Source organism: Macrotis lagotis, chromosome 1, assembly GCF_037893015.1.
Source record: "Macrotis lagotis isolate mMagLag1 chromosome 1, bilby.v1.9.chrom.fasta, whole genome shotgun sequence".
In the NCBI taxonomy this organism is placed as follows: domain Eukaryota; kingdom Metazoa; phylum Chordata; class Mammalia; order Peramelemorphia; family Peramelidae; genus Macrotis; species Macrotis lagotis.
Window position 1 is genome coordinate 689,537,312 of NC_133658.1, and position 16,830 is coordinate 689,554,141.

Consider the following 16,830-nt stretch of genomic DNA (forward strand, 5'->3'; position numbering starts at 1 on the left):
ACCTACAATTACTGGGTCTCCAGTGTGGAGATAATTCATTTTTTGAGACTTCCACTGCATTTCTGCTGAGCTCTAACAACATTTTTAGAGCTAGACAGCACTAGCAAATATTTAATAATTGGGCTCCCCTTCCCTCACACTCCTTCCAAAAGTTCACAGGCACACTTTTAGGATTAATCTGTATTATCAATACCCTGTCTTAAGTCTTGATCAATGGGGCCAAACTCAATTAGAAATGGGGACCACTAAACCTTATAATAGGACCCCTGAAGGTACATATTGACTTAGAAAATCAAATATTAGCATTATTTATGTTTTATTGTATTTCTTTTTACTTTGTTAAATATTTCCCAATTACATTTTAATATGGTTCCTCCCCTCTGGAGTTGGAAGGCTATGCTTGACACCTCTGTTCTATATAATCAACAAAGCAATAAATCTAGTCCTGATTTATAGTTTGCCAATTTCTGAGGTGTAAATACTCATATGGAAATTTTAACAATAGCTTTCCCAAGTCACTCTGAGCAGCATACCTGGAGGCTGGAGCTTGTGACATCAGGAAAAGATAGGTGGATGACAGATAGATGAATAGTTAAATGATAGGAAGAAAGAAAGAAGCCTTACTTGTTGCTGCATAGACATGGTTTTCCATCTCTTGTCATGTTGTTTCACAGGCTGTTCCCACATTCTTGAAAACTCTCTCTCCTTCTGCACTATAGCATCTTCCAAATCTTGGTTTACCTGCCATCTCCTAAGAGGTCTTTCCTGATTCCCAGTTATGGAGTGTGACTCTCTCCCCTAATTAAATTTCTTTGTATATATTTTGTAGCTACTTGTTGTTTCCTGTAGTAGAATAATAAATCAATCAACAAGCATTTATTAACTGACTTCTATGTTCTGCTAAGTACTTGCTTGCCACTGAGGATAAAGGCAATTATGAAATAATCCCTATTCTCTGGAAGCTTATATTCAAGTAGTTTTTGTTTGTTTTGTTTTTTGTTTTTGTTTTTTGCTTTTTTTTATCCTTAGTATTTGGCAGAGTCCCAGGACTGGACTCAGGAGTTTCATTTTCCTGAAATCAAATCCAGACTCACAGTTACCTGGGTTATCGATTTTTTTTTTTTTTTTAGGTTTTTGCAAGGCAAACAGGGTTAAGTGGCTTGCCCAAGGCCACACAGCTAGGTAATTATTAAGTGTCTGAGACCAGATTTGAACCCAGGTACTCGACTCCAGGGCCGGTGCTTTATCCACTACGCCACCTAGCCGCCCCTTGGATGACCGAATTTGAGCAAGTTTCTTAACTCTGTTTACTTCTGTTTCCTCAACTGTAAAAGAAGCTGGAGAAGGAAATGGCAAACCACTCCAGTATCTTTGCCTAGAAAACCCCAAATGGGGTCATGTAGAGTCGGATTTGATTGAAACAACTCAATACCACTAACAACAAGAAGTCTTCCTGCAAAGTCCAGTTTAGGTTTCCCTTCCTTTATGAAGCCTTTCCAGTCAGCTGAAACTGACCTCTCCATCCTCCACTTTTTTAGGTTTTTACAAGGCAATGGGGTTAAGTGGCTTGCCCAAGGCCACACAGCTAGGTAATTATTAAGTGTCTGAGGCCGGATTTGAACCCAGGTATTCCTGACTCCAGGGCCGATGCTCTATCCACTGCACCACCTAGCCACCCCAATCCTCCTCTTCTCTGGAGACATTTTGTCTCTAACCCTCCTTAGTACAGAGCTTACATAGCACATTATCTGGCACATAAGAGACACTTTAAAAATTCTTGTTGATTGACTGTCCTCAGTATTCTACTTTTTTGTTGTTTTTTTAAAATTAATTAATTTTGAATTTTACAATTTTCCCCCTAATTTCACTCCCCCCCACCGAAGGCAGTCTGTTAGTCTTTACATTATTTCCATGTATTCTACTTATTTGTGCAAGAGGTCAGTTCCTCCCCACTCCTTCAACCAGGTGAATCACAAGCTCCTTTCCCAAGATTCCACTCTTTTTCAGCTTTGACCAACCCTAGGGTTAAGGCTAGGGTGATTCACCAATAAGGAGAAAGTTCATTATCAAAGGGCTTTGGGAGAGGGATCCATTTGTATTCCCAGAACCTAGTATGGTACCTTGCTTAATAAATATTTGTTGAATTGAATTTTCAAGTTCATCAACCCAATCAACAAGCATATGTATTAAGTACTCACTTTGTATAAGACATTAGACAAAGCAGGAGAAAATGGTGCCTGCCCTCAAGGTTCTTACATTTTTCTAGGAGATGGCAGAAAGAGATAAAATATATAAGAAACTATGGAATAGGAAGGGAGTCCTTGTCGTTAGGGAAAAGCTTTCCAAAAGTGGTCGCACAAAAGCTGATCCTTGAAGAAAGTTGAGGAGTGTTAACAGCCAGAGGGGTGAGTAGTGGTTCATTCCAAGACTTGTGCAAAGGCATCTTTTGGGGAAGCATCTTTATCACTTGAATAAGAGCAGAGGTGCCCCATAAAAAGCAAATCTACTGTACCATCAAACAGGAAACCTTGGCTAATATACTTTCCTTACAGCCCAGAATAAGTGTTGAAAAGGACCTCAGGGGTCATCTAATTCAACCATTTCCTTTTACAGATGAGAAAATTGAGCCCCAGGGCATTATGTAATATTTAATAGCATCAAAGATCTAGAATTGAAAGGGACCTCTCCATTATTATACACAGATAAGGCAAGTGAAGTACAGACTGCCCAAGGTCACATCGGCAGTGACATGAAAGGATTTGAACCCAGGCTCTGGTTCCAAAGCCAAGGTTGTTTGCACTATTACCCCCACTGGATTCCACATCCCTAACGCACCCAGTCCTGTTTATTTTCCTTACTGAATCTTTCATTATGAATACCTAGAACTACAAATAAAATGTTAAGTCACTTTGCTAAATCCAAGTAAACTAGGTTGATCAAATGTCTCTGTAAATAAAGGAGGATTTCCTGTTATCTTCAACTCAGTGCCCTTCAACTTATTCCTGAACAAACTATAGGCTCCTTAGAATAGGATTCTCCTCCTGGGGCCCCAAATACTTTACTGTAACAGGACTGTACTCTGGAAATATGCATGTGTACTCTGACGATGACTGGTTTCTATTAAAAGAGCAGAATGTCATTAGGATTTCTATAAAGCATTAGGAAACTTATGCAGAGCAAGGGATATTGACATTCTGGTTACTGATTCCTGAATGGGAACCAAAAGTATTTGGGAATCAATACCAGTTTATTGACCAGGTTTCTCTGGATTGTAAAATGTTAAGAATTGTTTATTTATGATGTAGGTTCTCAGCAACTCCTGTCCATTGTCCTGCAGGCAGCTTCCTCCCACCCCCACACTCCACCCCTCTACCCCCAGCTGCTTCCAGTCTTGTTGCTACAAGGCTGGTATTTACTGTCTTGCTCAAACAAGGATGTTGGTAATTTTAAATATCTCAGCTTCCAGCTTGTGACGTCTGTTTTCTTTTATATCTGAAATTTCTTAGATTCCAAGAAGTTTCATCGTGGTGTTCCCAACATCCTCTCCCTGCTCCCCCAGAACACATACTTTGGTAAAATGCAGAAAATAATATTGAAGAGAAAGGATCTTTCAGTTTGGAACTTGGAAGAAAAAAATTTTCCAATCTCTTGAGAAATTTGAATCTTTGGTTTCTGATGAATCTCAATGAATGGGATCATGGGCATGAGTCATAGCAAGGTTGGTGACCTTTCTTTATTAAATCAGGCCACTGTCCATAATAAAAACTCATATATGTGACTAAAATAAATACAAATCAAAACTTTAATGAGATTATGTGTTTTAAGGTAATTTGATTTTTTTTTAAACAGGAGGGACAAATGACGATATTTTTTCTTCTGAATAGCAAATGTTAATTCAGGAAAAAAAATTAGAATAACGAATTCTCCTTGATCTTCAAACCAGAAACCATCCACATTTCTCCAACCCCCTCACTAATCTCCACTAGGGATAATGCTGGCATCCTCAGATTTTCTCCTAGTTTGGAATAGGTGGCATCCCATTCCCCTTTTCCTTTCCCAAAAGCTAACATACTGTTGAGGTTTTTAAATAAAAGTCCGGTTGAAGGCACCACATGAGCAAAATTCATAACAAAAACCCTGTTTAGAAAATAAAATCAGCTAATTGTCCATCAAAAATTTCTATGGCCCCGATAGGCTCCTCTAGCTCTTTCTTTATTAGTTTTGGCAGGTACAGGCCGGTGAGGTTTTTTGCGATATTCTACTTTTGTCCATCCACCTTCACTAACTTTGCTTTCATCTTCATTTGTTTTTGAGTCATTTTCAGGGTTTACAGGCATCCCTGGGATGGTCCTAGGTTGATGGACATTATTTGGGCTCTTTTTGGAGTCCGGTGACTGATGGTGATTGAGGGCTGATTGAGAGACTCTAAAGAATTTCCCGGAGTGCCTTTCTACTGAGGGAGTGGAATGTGGGTTCTTTCCACTATATCTTCCCTTGGGGGAAGAATTGAGGGATACACTTCCTCGATTAGATTTATACCTACTTCTCCCTGAATACTGACCCCTATCAGAAGAGGTATCAGAATTAATGCTAGAAATACCACTGTCCTTGGAGTTTAGATGCAGTGAAGAGAAGTTTTTAGTCAATCCATATTGAGTAGGAGATGAACTTCGGGAATGATTTATGGGTGTGATTTGGTAATACTTAATGGGTGTTCTCTGGACAGCAGCAGCATAGGAAGCTTGGTTATGAAGGTAGGGTAACCCAGCAGTAATAGCATTGCTCTGAGAACGTTGAAAGGAAGAAGGGTTGGAAGCAATTTGTCGCAGCCTCAGGGTATTTAACCATTGGCAATCTGTATCTGCAAAAGAAATAGAATAGTAACTTCAGTGTTACATTCCTGATTTATAAGAAATTTTTAAGAATAATTCAAGCCTATTAGAAACCATGTTGTAGTATAAACTTTATCATTCAAACCACCCTTCCCTAAAACATTAATTCTAAGAATTAAGGTATTCTGTATAATATCTCATCCTTTTGAGATATCCTTTTATATGTTTTATGTTTCCTATCATAAACATAATATATTGTTATACATATATTCCTATTACATATAATATATATTAAAAACTCAGCAGTAGGTTGCTGAGTTATAATCTGCTTTGCTGATAGTTCTAAGAGTTGTTATTACTTTGACTTAGAGTTCTGAGATAGCAGTTGGCAATTTTTGAATGTGACATGCCTTGAGATGTACTTATGGATAGATATGGATACTAGAGCTGCTATATTATTACAAATTACAAAATAAATTACAAAACATAATTTATTTGATTGTTGACAGAAGATGAAAATTTAATTACTAACCAAAGCTGAGATGAGGTCATTTACAGAAAACCCAGAGAGGTGAAAGCACAGATTTCATAACTACATCAGCTAAGCTTGAAGATGGAAGTAAAAGATACTAAAATTGCTACTAAAGAGTAATTTTTGGATGAGCAATGGGAAAAAAGGTAAGCAGAAAAGTCAAAAAAGCTATCCAGTGGATCAACTAATTGGGCTGAGATGTTGAAGTTTTATTTAAGGACAGAATAGATGAACCCAAGTTTGGCAGTAGAAACATCTGTTAGATATGTAATCTAAGTGTATCAAGGAACTTGTATAGACAGTTTCTAAGAGAAAGATGACAGTGAAGTTTATAATTCCATAATTGTGAGCTACCAAGAGTACATGAGTTTTCCACTCATATGCCTCTTTGGAAGGTCTCTGTAAATGAATCTACTCTCCCCTTCAGATACTAAATACATTGACTGCAGAGTATGATCTAGATTTATATCTGGATTGTGATGCATTTATTATTCCTGCATTTGATTTAAAATGAGTACTTGATTTATTAGTATAATTTTTTTGCTTGAAACTAAAATATTTTTGTTAGATAAACGATATGCTTAACACCTGAAAGTATTGTTATTTTAGATAGCTGGTTTGTGGGAAGGGAAATGCATTGGTTAGGATATAGAAGATAAAGAAGTGAGTAGGGAAAGTGCATTCTCCCCACAGGGTTATCCCTAGGCTCCTGAGAAAGTTTGAATATAGGGAAATCTACACTTGAAGAGGTTGGAGTGAGTGAGCCAGTTGAGACAGTGAGTAAAAATGTGTATGGCAAGACTCATAGAATCTGAGACTTCAAGGAGATAGAAGCAGTTATCTAAGCATGTTTCACAGGGTTTTAATACAATAATAATAATTTAATAATTTATTATTAATAAATAATATTTTAATATTCAATAGTGATGCAATAATATAAAATAACAATATGCCAATAAGCAACTGACTATTATAGTAGACTACCTCAAATGAAATCATGCATAAAGGCTTTTCCTCTTCAAAGAATATAAGTTCCCCATGGTTTGGGTTTGTTTTGTTTTCATCTTGATCTGCTTAGGATAATCTATATCATATCAACCAAGATTCAACTACAAATATGTATCATTTGGAGAGAAAGTCACTGTCAGAGATGCTATTCAGGTATCATTTTGCTATGATATATAGATAGACTCATAGAATCTGAGACTTTAAAGAGATGGCAGCAGTTATCTAAGGTTTCCCTTAACTGAGCAGGAATCTTCTCTATCAAATTCCTGCTCAACGGTAAATAATACTCTTTTTTTTTTTTTTAGCAAGGCAATGGGGTTAATTGACTTACCCAAGGCCACACAGCTAGGTAATTATTAAGTGTCTGAGGACAGATTTGAACTTGGGTCTTCCTGACTCCAAAACAGGTGTTCTATCTACTGTTGCCCCAAATCATTCTCTTGTGTAGTTCCAGTAATATAAAACTCATTTCCTCCTGAAGTAGCCTATAGGTCAGCTCTAATTGTTAGGTTAATTTTTTTCTTACACTGAGCAGGTATAGGTGTCTTTTCAATTTTCAGACATTAAAACTACTTCTGCACTCTAAGGTCAGATAAAATACATCTACATATAATTGAAGATATTTCCTGTTGACTTAAGACTTCTATTTTTTTTTCCATTTTGTTTAATTGTTCTTGTATGTCAGGGCTTTGAGTTGCCTCTAACTTTTTCTAGATTCATTTCAGTTTATTAATGTCCTTCCTAAAATGGAGTGCCCCAAACTGAATTCAATTCAACAAACACTACTGTCTACAAGACTTGGAAGCTTTTCTACCCCAAAGAATTTAAGTTCCCCAAGGTTGTTTTGTTTTAGTCTTGAACTACTCAGTTTAGGATAATTTATGACATATAGTGAGTGGGTGCTTAATATATGTGAGGAATTAAGTAGATTTGGAAGAACTATGCACAGCACTGCAGCCTCCAGATGGGATTTGATCAGGGCAGAGTATCTTCATATTATGCCTTTGTTCTGGACATTATGATCTCATTAATTCTGTCTGAGATCACATTAACCTTTTTTGTCTGTCATATCCTAGTATTGACTCAAAATTAAGTTTGCACTCAGGTAAAACATCCAGGTTTTTTTTTCACATGAATACTTTTCTAGCTTTGATTCTCTCATACTGATTTTTTTTGCTTTAGTTTTTTTGCAAGGCAGATGGGGTTAAGTGGCTTGCCCAAGGCCACACAGCTAGGTAATTATTAAGTGTCTGAGACCGGATTTGAACCCGGGTACTCCTGACTCCAAGGCCGGTGCTTTATCCACTACACCACTTAGCCGCCCTCTCATACTGATTTTTTAGGAATGTTAATTGCAAATTTTTACATTTATCATTATTACAATTTCTTCTTGTTACATTCGATTCAGAATTTTAGTTTTTTAAAGTCTTTTTGAATACACAATTTATCATGTAATACGTTAGCTAAACTTCCCAACTTTTTGTGATTCTGTAAATTTGATAATTTTATTTTTTTATTCTCATTTTTTTGTTTTGTTTTTATTCTCATTTTGTTTTTTTTACATTAATAAAATATTCTTGTTTAAGAGTAAACAAAATAGCCCCCCCCCATGAATATAGACTTGCTTGAGCGATAAAGTAAAGGGGAGAGAAAAAATTAAAATTAAAAAAATAATAGTAATAATTGTAGGTATGGCCAGGTGGCACAATAGACAAAGCACCAGCCCTGGAGCCACGAGCACCCGAGCCCTCGTCCAGCCCCATAGACCCAACAATCACCCAGCTGTGTGACATACAAGCTACCCGATCCCCACTGCCCAGCAAAAACCAAAACGAAGAAAAAAAAAGACCTAAAATAAAATAAAATAGTAATAATAGTAGGGGTGGCTGGGTAGCGCACAGAGCATTGGCCCTTGAGCCAGGAGCACCCGGTTCCAAATCCGGCCTCAGACACTCAAAGATCACCCTGCTATGTGGCCCCAGGCAGGCCACCCAGCCCCATTTGCCCTGCACCCTCCCCCAAATAATAATAATAATAAAAAATGTGCTTCAGTCTTTGTTCCAACACCAACAACTCTGTCATGGGTAGATCACATTCTTTATAAGTCCATCACAAAAGTTACTTCCATATTTTTCCAATGTTGCCATTGCTGATCGCAACTCCCTCCTTTCTTATTTCTCCACTACCATGTACTATATTTTCTCTCTCCTTTCACTCTGACTTTGCTGTAGGGTCGCTGAGTGGCGCAGCAGACAGATCCCTGGTCCTGGGGCCAAGAAGCCCTGAGCCCCCACACCACCCCTTAGGCCCAGAATCCACCTGACCCCATGGTCCTGGACAGGCCATCCAATCCCAGCCCCTTGCAAGAAGTAAAAAAGAAAATGTGTTATATCTGACCACTGTCCCCCCATGGTCCATCCTCTCCTCCTTTATTCACATCCCCACCCCTTCCCCCTGCTCCCCACTCCTTCTTATTCCAGATGTCTATACCCCATTGAGTATATATGCTGTTTCCTCTCCTAGCCACCTCTGGTGTGAGCAAAGGTTCCCTCATTCCCCCTTGCCTCCCCCCTTCCATATCATTGCAATAGCTCATTGAAATAAAAAAAAATCTTATTATATGAAATATCTTGGCCTATTCCCCCTCTCCTTTTTCTTTCTCCCATTACATTTCCCTTTTTTTTCTATTGACTCCATTTTACACCATATTTTATCTTCGAATTCAGCTTTCTCCTGTGTTTCAATTATAAAAGCTCCCTCTACCTGCTCTATTACTGAAAAGGTTCATATGAGTATTATCAGTGTCATTTTTCTATGCAGGAATACATGCAGTTCATCATCATTAAGTCCCTCATATTTTCCCCTTCTCCTCCACTCTCTATGCTTCACCTGAGTCCTGTATCTGAAGATCAAACCTTCTGTTCAGCTCTGGCCATTCCAACAGGAACATTTGAAATTCCCCTGTTTCATTGAAAGTCCATCTTTTTCCCTGGAAGAGGACATTCAGCCTTGCTGGGTAGTTCATTCTTGTCTGCATTCTAAGCTCTTTTGCCTTCCGGTATATTATACTCCAAGCCCTAGGAGCTTTTAATGTAGCTGCTGCTAAATCCTGTGAGATCCTGACTGCAGCTCCATGATATTTGAACTGTGTCCTTCTGGCTGCTTGTAATATTTTCTCTTTGACTTGGGAGTTCTGGAACTTGGCTATAATATTCCTAGGGGTTGGTTTTTCAGGATCTCTTTCTTGGGGGGATCGGTGGATTCTCTCCATTTCTATTTTGCCCTCTGCTTCTAGAATATCAGGGCAATTTTCCTATAGTAATTCTTTGAAAATGATGTCAAGGCTCTTTTCCTGATCATGACTTTCAGGTATTGCAATAATTTTTAAATTATCTTTCCTAAGTCTGTTTTCCATATCAGTTGTTTTTTCAATGAGATATTTCACATTTTCTTCTAATTTTTCATTTTTTTGGTTTTGGAGTATTGATTCCTGATTTCTGGTAAATTCATCAATCTCCCTGAATTCTATTCTTTGTCTGAAGAATTTGTTCTCCTCAGAGAGTTTTCTTATCTCTTTTTCCATCTGGCCAATTTTGCTTTTTAAGGCATTCTTCTCCTCAATAACTTTTTGAACTGTTTTATCTATTTGACCTAAGCTGGTTTTTAGCATGCTATTTTCTTCAGCATTTTTTTGGATTTTCTTGACTAAGCTGCTGACTTCATTTTCATGTTTTTCCTGCATCTCTCTCCTTTCTTTTCCCAGTTTTTCTTCCAACTCCCTCATTTGATTTTCAAAGTCTTTTTTGAGCTCTGTCATAGCCTCAACCCGATTTCTATTTTTCTTGGAGTCTTTAGATGCAGGAGCTTGTGCTTCCTCATCTTCAGACTGAGTATTTTGATCCTTCTTGGGCTCATTTGCAAAATATTTCTCAATGGTCTTCCTCTTGTTTCTCTGCTTGCTCATTTTCCCAGCCTGGGCCTGGTTTTGGAGTGTTTCCTGAGCTTTTTGGACACTCCCACAAGGGTCTCAGTGTGTGCGGCTCTGTCCTCCCTCCTGGTCTGTGAATGACCATAAGCATCCCCCTCTGCCATGGGGTTGAGGTGGGGGGGCCCTACTGTTCTATGGGGGCGGGCCTAGACTGGGATCAGGATCTGAATGCATTCAGAGCCCCAGAGTCCTGTTCCAGGGGCAGAGGACAGAGCTCTGCAGTCTCTCTCTTCACTGTCCTCCCTCAGCTCAATGGGCTCATGCCCTGGGGGCTCCTGCTTACCGGCTCTGCCTGCTTCTGTTTCCTGGATCAGGGCTGAGGAAAGACCAAGCTGCTGGGTGTGTGCCCTGAGGGCTGGGCTCCATGTGCTCGCTCTGGCAGAGGTCTCCAGCTGTTCCCCCACTTTGTGCCCGGTGCTCCCTGGAGTGCAGCTCAGGAGAGTCCCCCGCTGCTGTGAGCCATGGCTCCCAGCGCCCTGGGGCTGCCTCTGGGAGGCTGAAGTTCTTTAGCTCTGGTGGACCACCCCTCTGGCGGGCCACCTCTCCAACCCCAGGGAGCAGAGCCTTTCTGCTCTTTTCCAGGTTACCTTGAGTAGGAGAACTGCCTCTCTGGGTCCCTTTGTGGGTTCTGTCTCTCGAAAGTTTAGTTAGAGTCCTTAGTTTCAAGTTTTATCAGAGAGTGCCTAAGATTCGATCCCTTCTTGTCACCATCTTGGCTCTTCCCCTCTGTAAATTTGATAATTGCTTCATTGATCAATATCTTGACCAGAATAGGATCAAAGAGAGGGACCTGTGATAATCCCTTAGAGATATAACTCCAGACTGAAATTATTTCTTTAATTATCACCTGCTAGGATATAGCCATTGGTTAGTTAAGAACCTACCTGACAACAGTATCTCTCTCTCTCTCTCTCTCTCTCTCTGCAAGAAAATGAGGTCAAGTGACTTGTCCAAGGTCACACAATTAGGTAATTTTTAAGTGTCTGAGGCTGAATTTGAACTCAGGTCCTCTTGACTCCAGGGCTGGTGCTTTAACCACTGTACCACCTAGCTGCTCCTGACAATAGTATCTCTATTCCATATTTTCTCTCTTGTCTACAAGAATATCTTGCAAGATTATCTTTTGCTGAAATCCTGGTATCCTATCCATATGGTATTTTCTTAATCTAGGCTAGCAATCATTTTAAAAAGGAAATTTTGTTAGTATGGTTTGACTTGTACTTGATGAATACATACAGGTTTATAGTAGTCAAGTCATTTTCAAAATTCTAAAAAGTCATTCCATTAATAAGATATTCTAGAATTTTTCCAGTTGCCAAGTAAAGCAATGTTGCAATCCATCACCTCTTGGTTGAAGATGTTACCTTCTTCCTCTTACTGAAACTCTATTTCAGCAATTCTATTCTATCTTAGTCTTGAAGCTTCTACCCCAATCTCCATAGTTTTATTTTTTTTTATAACATCACTAACAATTATACCTGAAAATTCTTTTAGTATCCTGAGATATAGTCCATTGTGGCGTGTGGTCTTCAATTTGCTGATGACTTTGCTGTTTCTTTGTTTATATCCTATTTCTGCTGTTAGTCATTTTTCTTCTATCATTCTCCAATGGAAAGGCAGAATGGCATTGTAGATGCCATATCATAGTGGAATGAGGAAGATCTAGGCTCCAGTCTTGCTTTTTACACACACTAATTGTGGAACCCTGGGAAGGTAATTTAATTTCTTGCTATCTTCAGGCAACTCTTTACAACTCTAAGTTGCAATGAAGGTGCTAATCAACCTCAGTAGAGGAAAATTCTCATTGGGAGCTCTAGAAAAATATACTCAAGAAATTATGGCTCTGGTTTAAAAAATATCAGTATGAAGATTATATGTTAGATGATTTCCATTCTTGTGTTAAGATTTTAGTAATTCAACTTGTGAGGTACTATTTCTTTTTTACCTACTTTGCTCCCCACTCCTGACCACCTCATATTTTCCACCTATCCTTCAAGTTCCAGCTTCTACCTCTTCAATTCATTTATTAGTGATTCCAGTTCCAAATTTGATCTTTATCTTTTCTGATTTCCAGTAACAATTAGAAAAGAAATATAGGACAGTTTTGAAAGTCAGGAGATGATGATCACCTTGAAAAATCATTCAGCCTTTCTAGCCCTTAGTTTCTTCATCTATACAATTAGTTGCTGTTGTTGAGTTCTTTTTCAGTTATGTTCAACTCTTTTATGATCCCATTTGGGGTTTTCTTGGCAGAGATTTTGGAGTGGTTTGACATTTCCTTTTCTAGCTCACTTTACAGATGAGGAAGCTGAGGCAAACAGGGCTAAGTGCCTTGCCCAGGATTGCACAGCTAGTAAGTGTCTGAAGCCAGATTTGAACTCATGGAGATGAATTTTCCTGATACTGAGCTCAGTACTTTGTTCACCACCTAGCCTCCCAGTACAGATTTGGTGCCTGAATTCTGAAATCTTTTTAGTCATGAGAGGAGAAACCATGAATCTGAGAATTTAATTATATGTTGATTTGTACTGTTCTATAATTGTTTCATGTGTGCATGTTTTGTCTCCTCAAGTAACACTGAAGCTCACTGAGAGAAGGGGCCCATGTCTTATTCTTAAAATGCCCCTTAAGAGTTCCTGATGAGGTATTCACATGAAAACTCATGGTTGAGTACATTCATTGAGTTGAGGTTAGGAGTCAAACTTGCTTCTGTTGATTCTTTTTGAATCAATTCTTAAAGTGTATCAAAGGACCATTTCCCTGAGTTGTTGAGGTTGCAGGATCTCTTCTTTGGAAAGGTCAAAACTGGGAAATATTGAAGCACTTGCTTTATATTTGTTCCTTATATTTTCTTTAAAGGAGAAATGGCACAAATCTTATTCTTGGAAATTGTTATGACTTCTGTGACCATTCCCTTTGGGTGATTCAGGGACTCCCTGGAGTGGCAAGTGAGAAAATACTGGGAGAAAAAAAAAGCTCAAGGGAAGCCCTTATGCAACTGTGTTTTTGTATTTAGGAATGGGCAAGAAAAAGTCACTTTTCTGTATTGTACTTCAAGCCAAATGAAATACTTTCCTTTGTTAAGACATTTCATTTTAAGAGAACTATTCCTTCCAGCTATTTTTTTCCTGTGAAGAAAGAAAAGAAATCATTCCTGATATTTTTTTCTTCCTTGTTTTAATACCTGTACCTCAGTGCCAACATTCCTGAGTCCTGACTTGTCATGACTGATTCCACCATCACTCAATTTATTCTTGGCTTTTGGAAAACTCAGCCTCAAGAGAAGAATCTACCATGACTTCTTATTTTTCTTAGACCTCTTTTTAGAATTATGAGATTTTTATTATTTGTATGTGAAGAAGACCTTTCACCCTGGGGTCTCATCCAGAAAATTTTTATAAGCTATAACTCAATAATTCCTTCTCTTATTTATTCAAATGCTAAGGAAGGAAGAAAAAAAATCAGACACATGCAATAGCCTTTGTTCAGGATTCAAAAAAATATTTTTGAATCCTTCTTGGTGAGCAAAGACAGAGTAACTTGGAATGGGGGCTTACTATCCCAACCTGGCTTGACTTCGGTGTCACTGTCTACTTATAATATTACTGATCCACTTTTATCCTTACCTTTGAAATATTAGTAAGGTTAATTAACTATTCTTGAGAGGAATGCATATGACTCCAGGGATTGAAGGAAGAGAGTTTATATGGATATTGTTAATAAAAATCACATGTAGGTGAGATGCAATTGTTTTTCAAAATTTAAAATACAAATAGCAATTTTCATTTTTGTCAGAAATGAATTTGATGGAACTCTATGGATCTTATTTGTAAAGACAACATTTTTGTTTCAAAAATTACTTTGTGACACACACATATATTTGAAGGCAGATGATACAATTTAATCTCATTATTCATCTATCTGCTTCTATCTCTCTGCCTCTATTTAGCTATCTAATTTATCTATTGTACTTGGAAGGTATATTCTTCAGGAATTATATATATATATATATATATATATATATATATATATATATATATATCACAACATCATCTGATTGCTAAATATAGTATTTTATGGTTATAAAGTGCTTTAAAAATAGATTTCATTTGAACCTGAGCAACAGATTGTGCACATACTATGATCACTATTTTGTAGAAGAAGAAACAGATTCAGAGAGGTGTAAGTTATGTCTCAAAGACCATAGATACAAAGATATGGAAAGATTCTTGGAAACTATTGAATCTAATCCCCTCTTTTTGCAGATGAGGAAACTGAGGGCTACTGAGATCATTTTGTCCAAAGTCATTCATCTAATAAATGGAAGAATTATTATCAGAACCCACATCTTTTCATGTCCAACCCACTATTTGCTATCTCACAATCTTGCTGTTTTCAAGGCCCTATTTAACTTACTTTAGTGTGGAAGAAAAATGAAAATATATTATTTGTCTTCATTACATATTTGTTTTTTCAAAAAACTGTAAAATAAAATTTTGATTTTCTGATGTTAATTAAATTACATCATGAAGTTTTACATATTTTACATATTCAATTTTATGTTTATACATCTGTTTGTGACTATTGGTAACTATCTCTAGTATGGGAAAGAAAAGTAAAGAAAAAAAGAAATTTAGATAACTTTTTTGTATATTTAGAGCGAATAGCAAGCTATGTGTGGTGGATTTGCAGTTGCAGGAGCAATTATCTTTTTTATTGTACTGAATTATAGAAATGATCTGTTTTTCTCTTAAATTTAATAAAATAAAATTTAAAAAATTATATTCTAGAGTTGTGTTGCTCTTAAATTCTATGAGGTTTTTTAGATCCTAAAAGCAGAAGTGTGCTGCTAAATGTTTTAACAAGCAGCTCTCTAAAAGTACATATGACATTAACCTCAATATTCACATTTTCTCCATTCCTTTCTTAAGTCTAGACAATCAACAAAACAATAAGTCAAGCTCTGATTTATAAGTTTTTTCAATTTTTTTTTTTTAGTTTTTTGCAAGGCAAACGGGGTTAAGTGGCTTGCCCAAGGCCACACAGCTAGGTAATTATTAAGTGTCTGAGACCGGATTTGAACCCAGGTACTCTTGACTCCAGGGCCAGTGCTTTATCCACTACGCCACCTAGCCACCCCTAAGTTTTTTCAATTTTCAAGCTGTAAATTCTTATGCTGAAAAATTTGAAAATCAGCTCTCATGACCAGGTTCTAGGATAACCCCTTCCCTGAAGGTAAATTTAACTTAAAGTAGAAATAAGTGATTGCACTTATCAATAGCACTTTGGGAAGTTGTCTGTTTTTTCCCCATTGTTTCCATGGTATGCATTAATCTAAGTTGGATGTGATGAGAGAGAAATCATATTCTTAAGGAAGAAACATAAAGTATAAGAGATAGCAAAATTATATAATGAGATAATGTTTTTTTTTTTAAATCAAAAGTAATAGTCTTTGGTCTTTGTTCAAACTCCACAATTCTTTCTCTGGATACATATGGTATTCTCCATCGCAGATACCCCAATATTGTGCCTGATTGTTGCACTGATGGAATGAGCAAGTCCATTAAGGTTGACCATCACCCCCATGTTGCTGTTATGGTGTACAATGTTCTTCTGGTTCTGCTCATCTCACTCAGCATCAGTTCATGCAAATCCTTCCAGGCTTCCTTTAATTCCCATCCCTCCTGGTTTCTAATAGAACAATAGTGTTCCATCACATACATATACCACAGTTTATTAAGCCATTCCCCAATTGAAGGACATTCACTTAATTTCTAAATCTTTGCCACTACAAACAGGGCTGCTATGAATATTTTTGCACAAGTGATATTTTTGCCCTTTTTCATAATCTCTTCAGGGTATAGACCCAGTAGTGGTATTGCTGGATCAAAGTATTTGCATATTTTTGTTGCCCTCCAGAAAGGTTGGATAAGTTCACAACTCCACCAACAATGTATTAGTGTCCCAGATTTCCAACATTTATCATTGCCCTTTCTGGACATATTAGCCAGTCTGAGAGGTGTGAGGTGGTACCTTGGAGATGCTTTAATTTATATTTCTCTAATAATTAGTGATTTAGAGCAATTTTTCATATGACTATGAGTCACTTTGATTTCCTCATCTGTCAATTGCCTTTGCATAACCTTTGACCATTTGTCAATTGGGGAATGGCTTGTCTTTTTTAAAAATTTGATTCAGTTCTCTGTATGTTTTAGAAATGAGTCCTTTGTCAGAAATACTAGTTGTAAAAATTGTTTCCCAATTTACTACATTTCTTTTGATCTTGGTTATAGTGGTTTTGTCTGTGAAAAAGCCTTTTAATTTAATGTAGTCAAAAATTGTCTAGTTTATTTTTAATGATGTTCTTCATTTCTTCCTTGGTCATAAACTATATCCCTTTCCATAGATCTGACAGGTAAAATATTCCTTGATCTCTTAGTTTGCTTATAATATTGTTTTTTATATCTAAA

The 16,830-nt window shown here is 37.3% G+C and overlaps 1 protein-coding gene across 2 annotated transcripts in view; it reads right to left on the reverse strand.

Annotated features, from left to right (window-relative positions):
- Positions 1 to 3,403: 3,403 nt before the first annotated feature.
- Positions 3,404 to 16,830, reverse strand: part of MAP3K20 (mitogen-activated protein kinase kinase kinase 20) — a 219,088-nt gene continuing 205,661 nt past the window's right edge. For both annotated transcript variants that reach the window (XM_074215694.1, XM_074215695.1), the window contains exon 20: positions 3,404 to 4,861. In XM_074215694.1, coding sequence (XP_074071795.1) covers positions 4,170 to 4,861 — 692 coding nt within the window. In that variant the 3' untranslated portion in view covers positions 3,404 to 4,169. The remainder of the gene's footprint in view (positions 4,862 to 16,830) is intronic.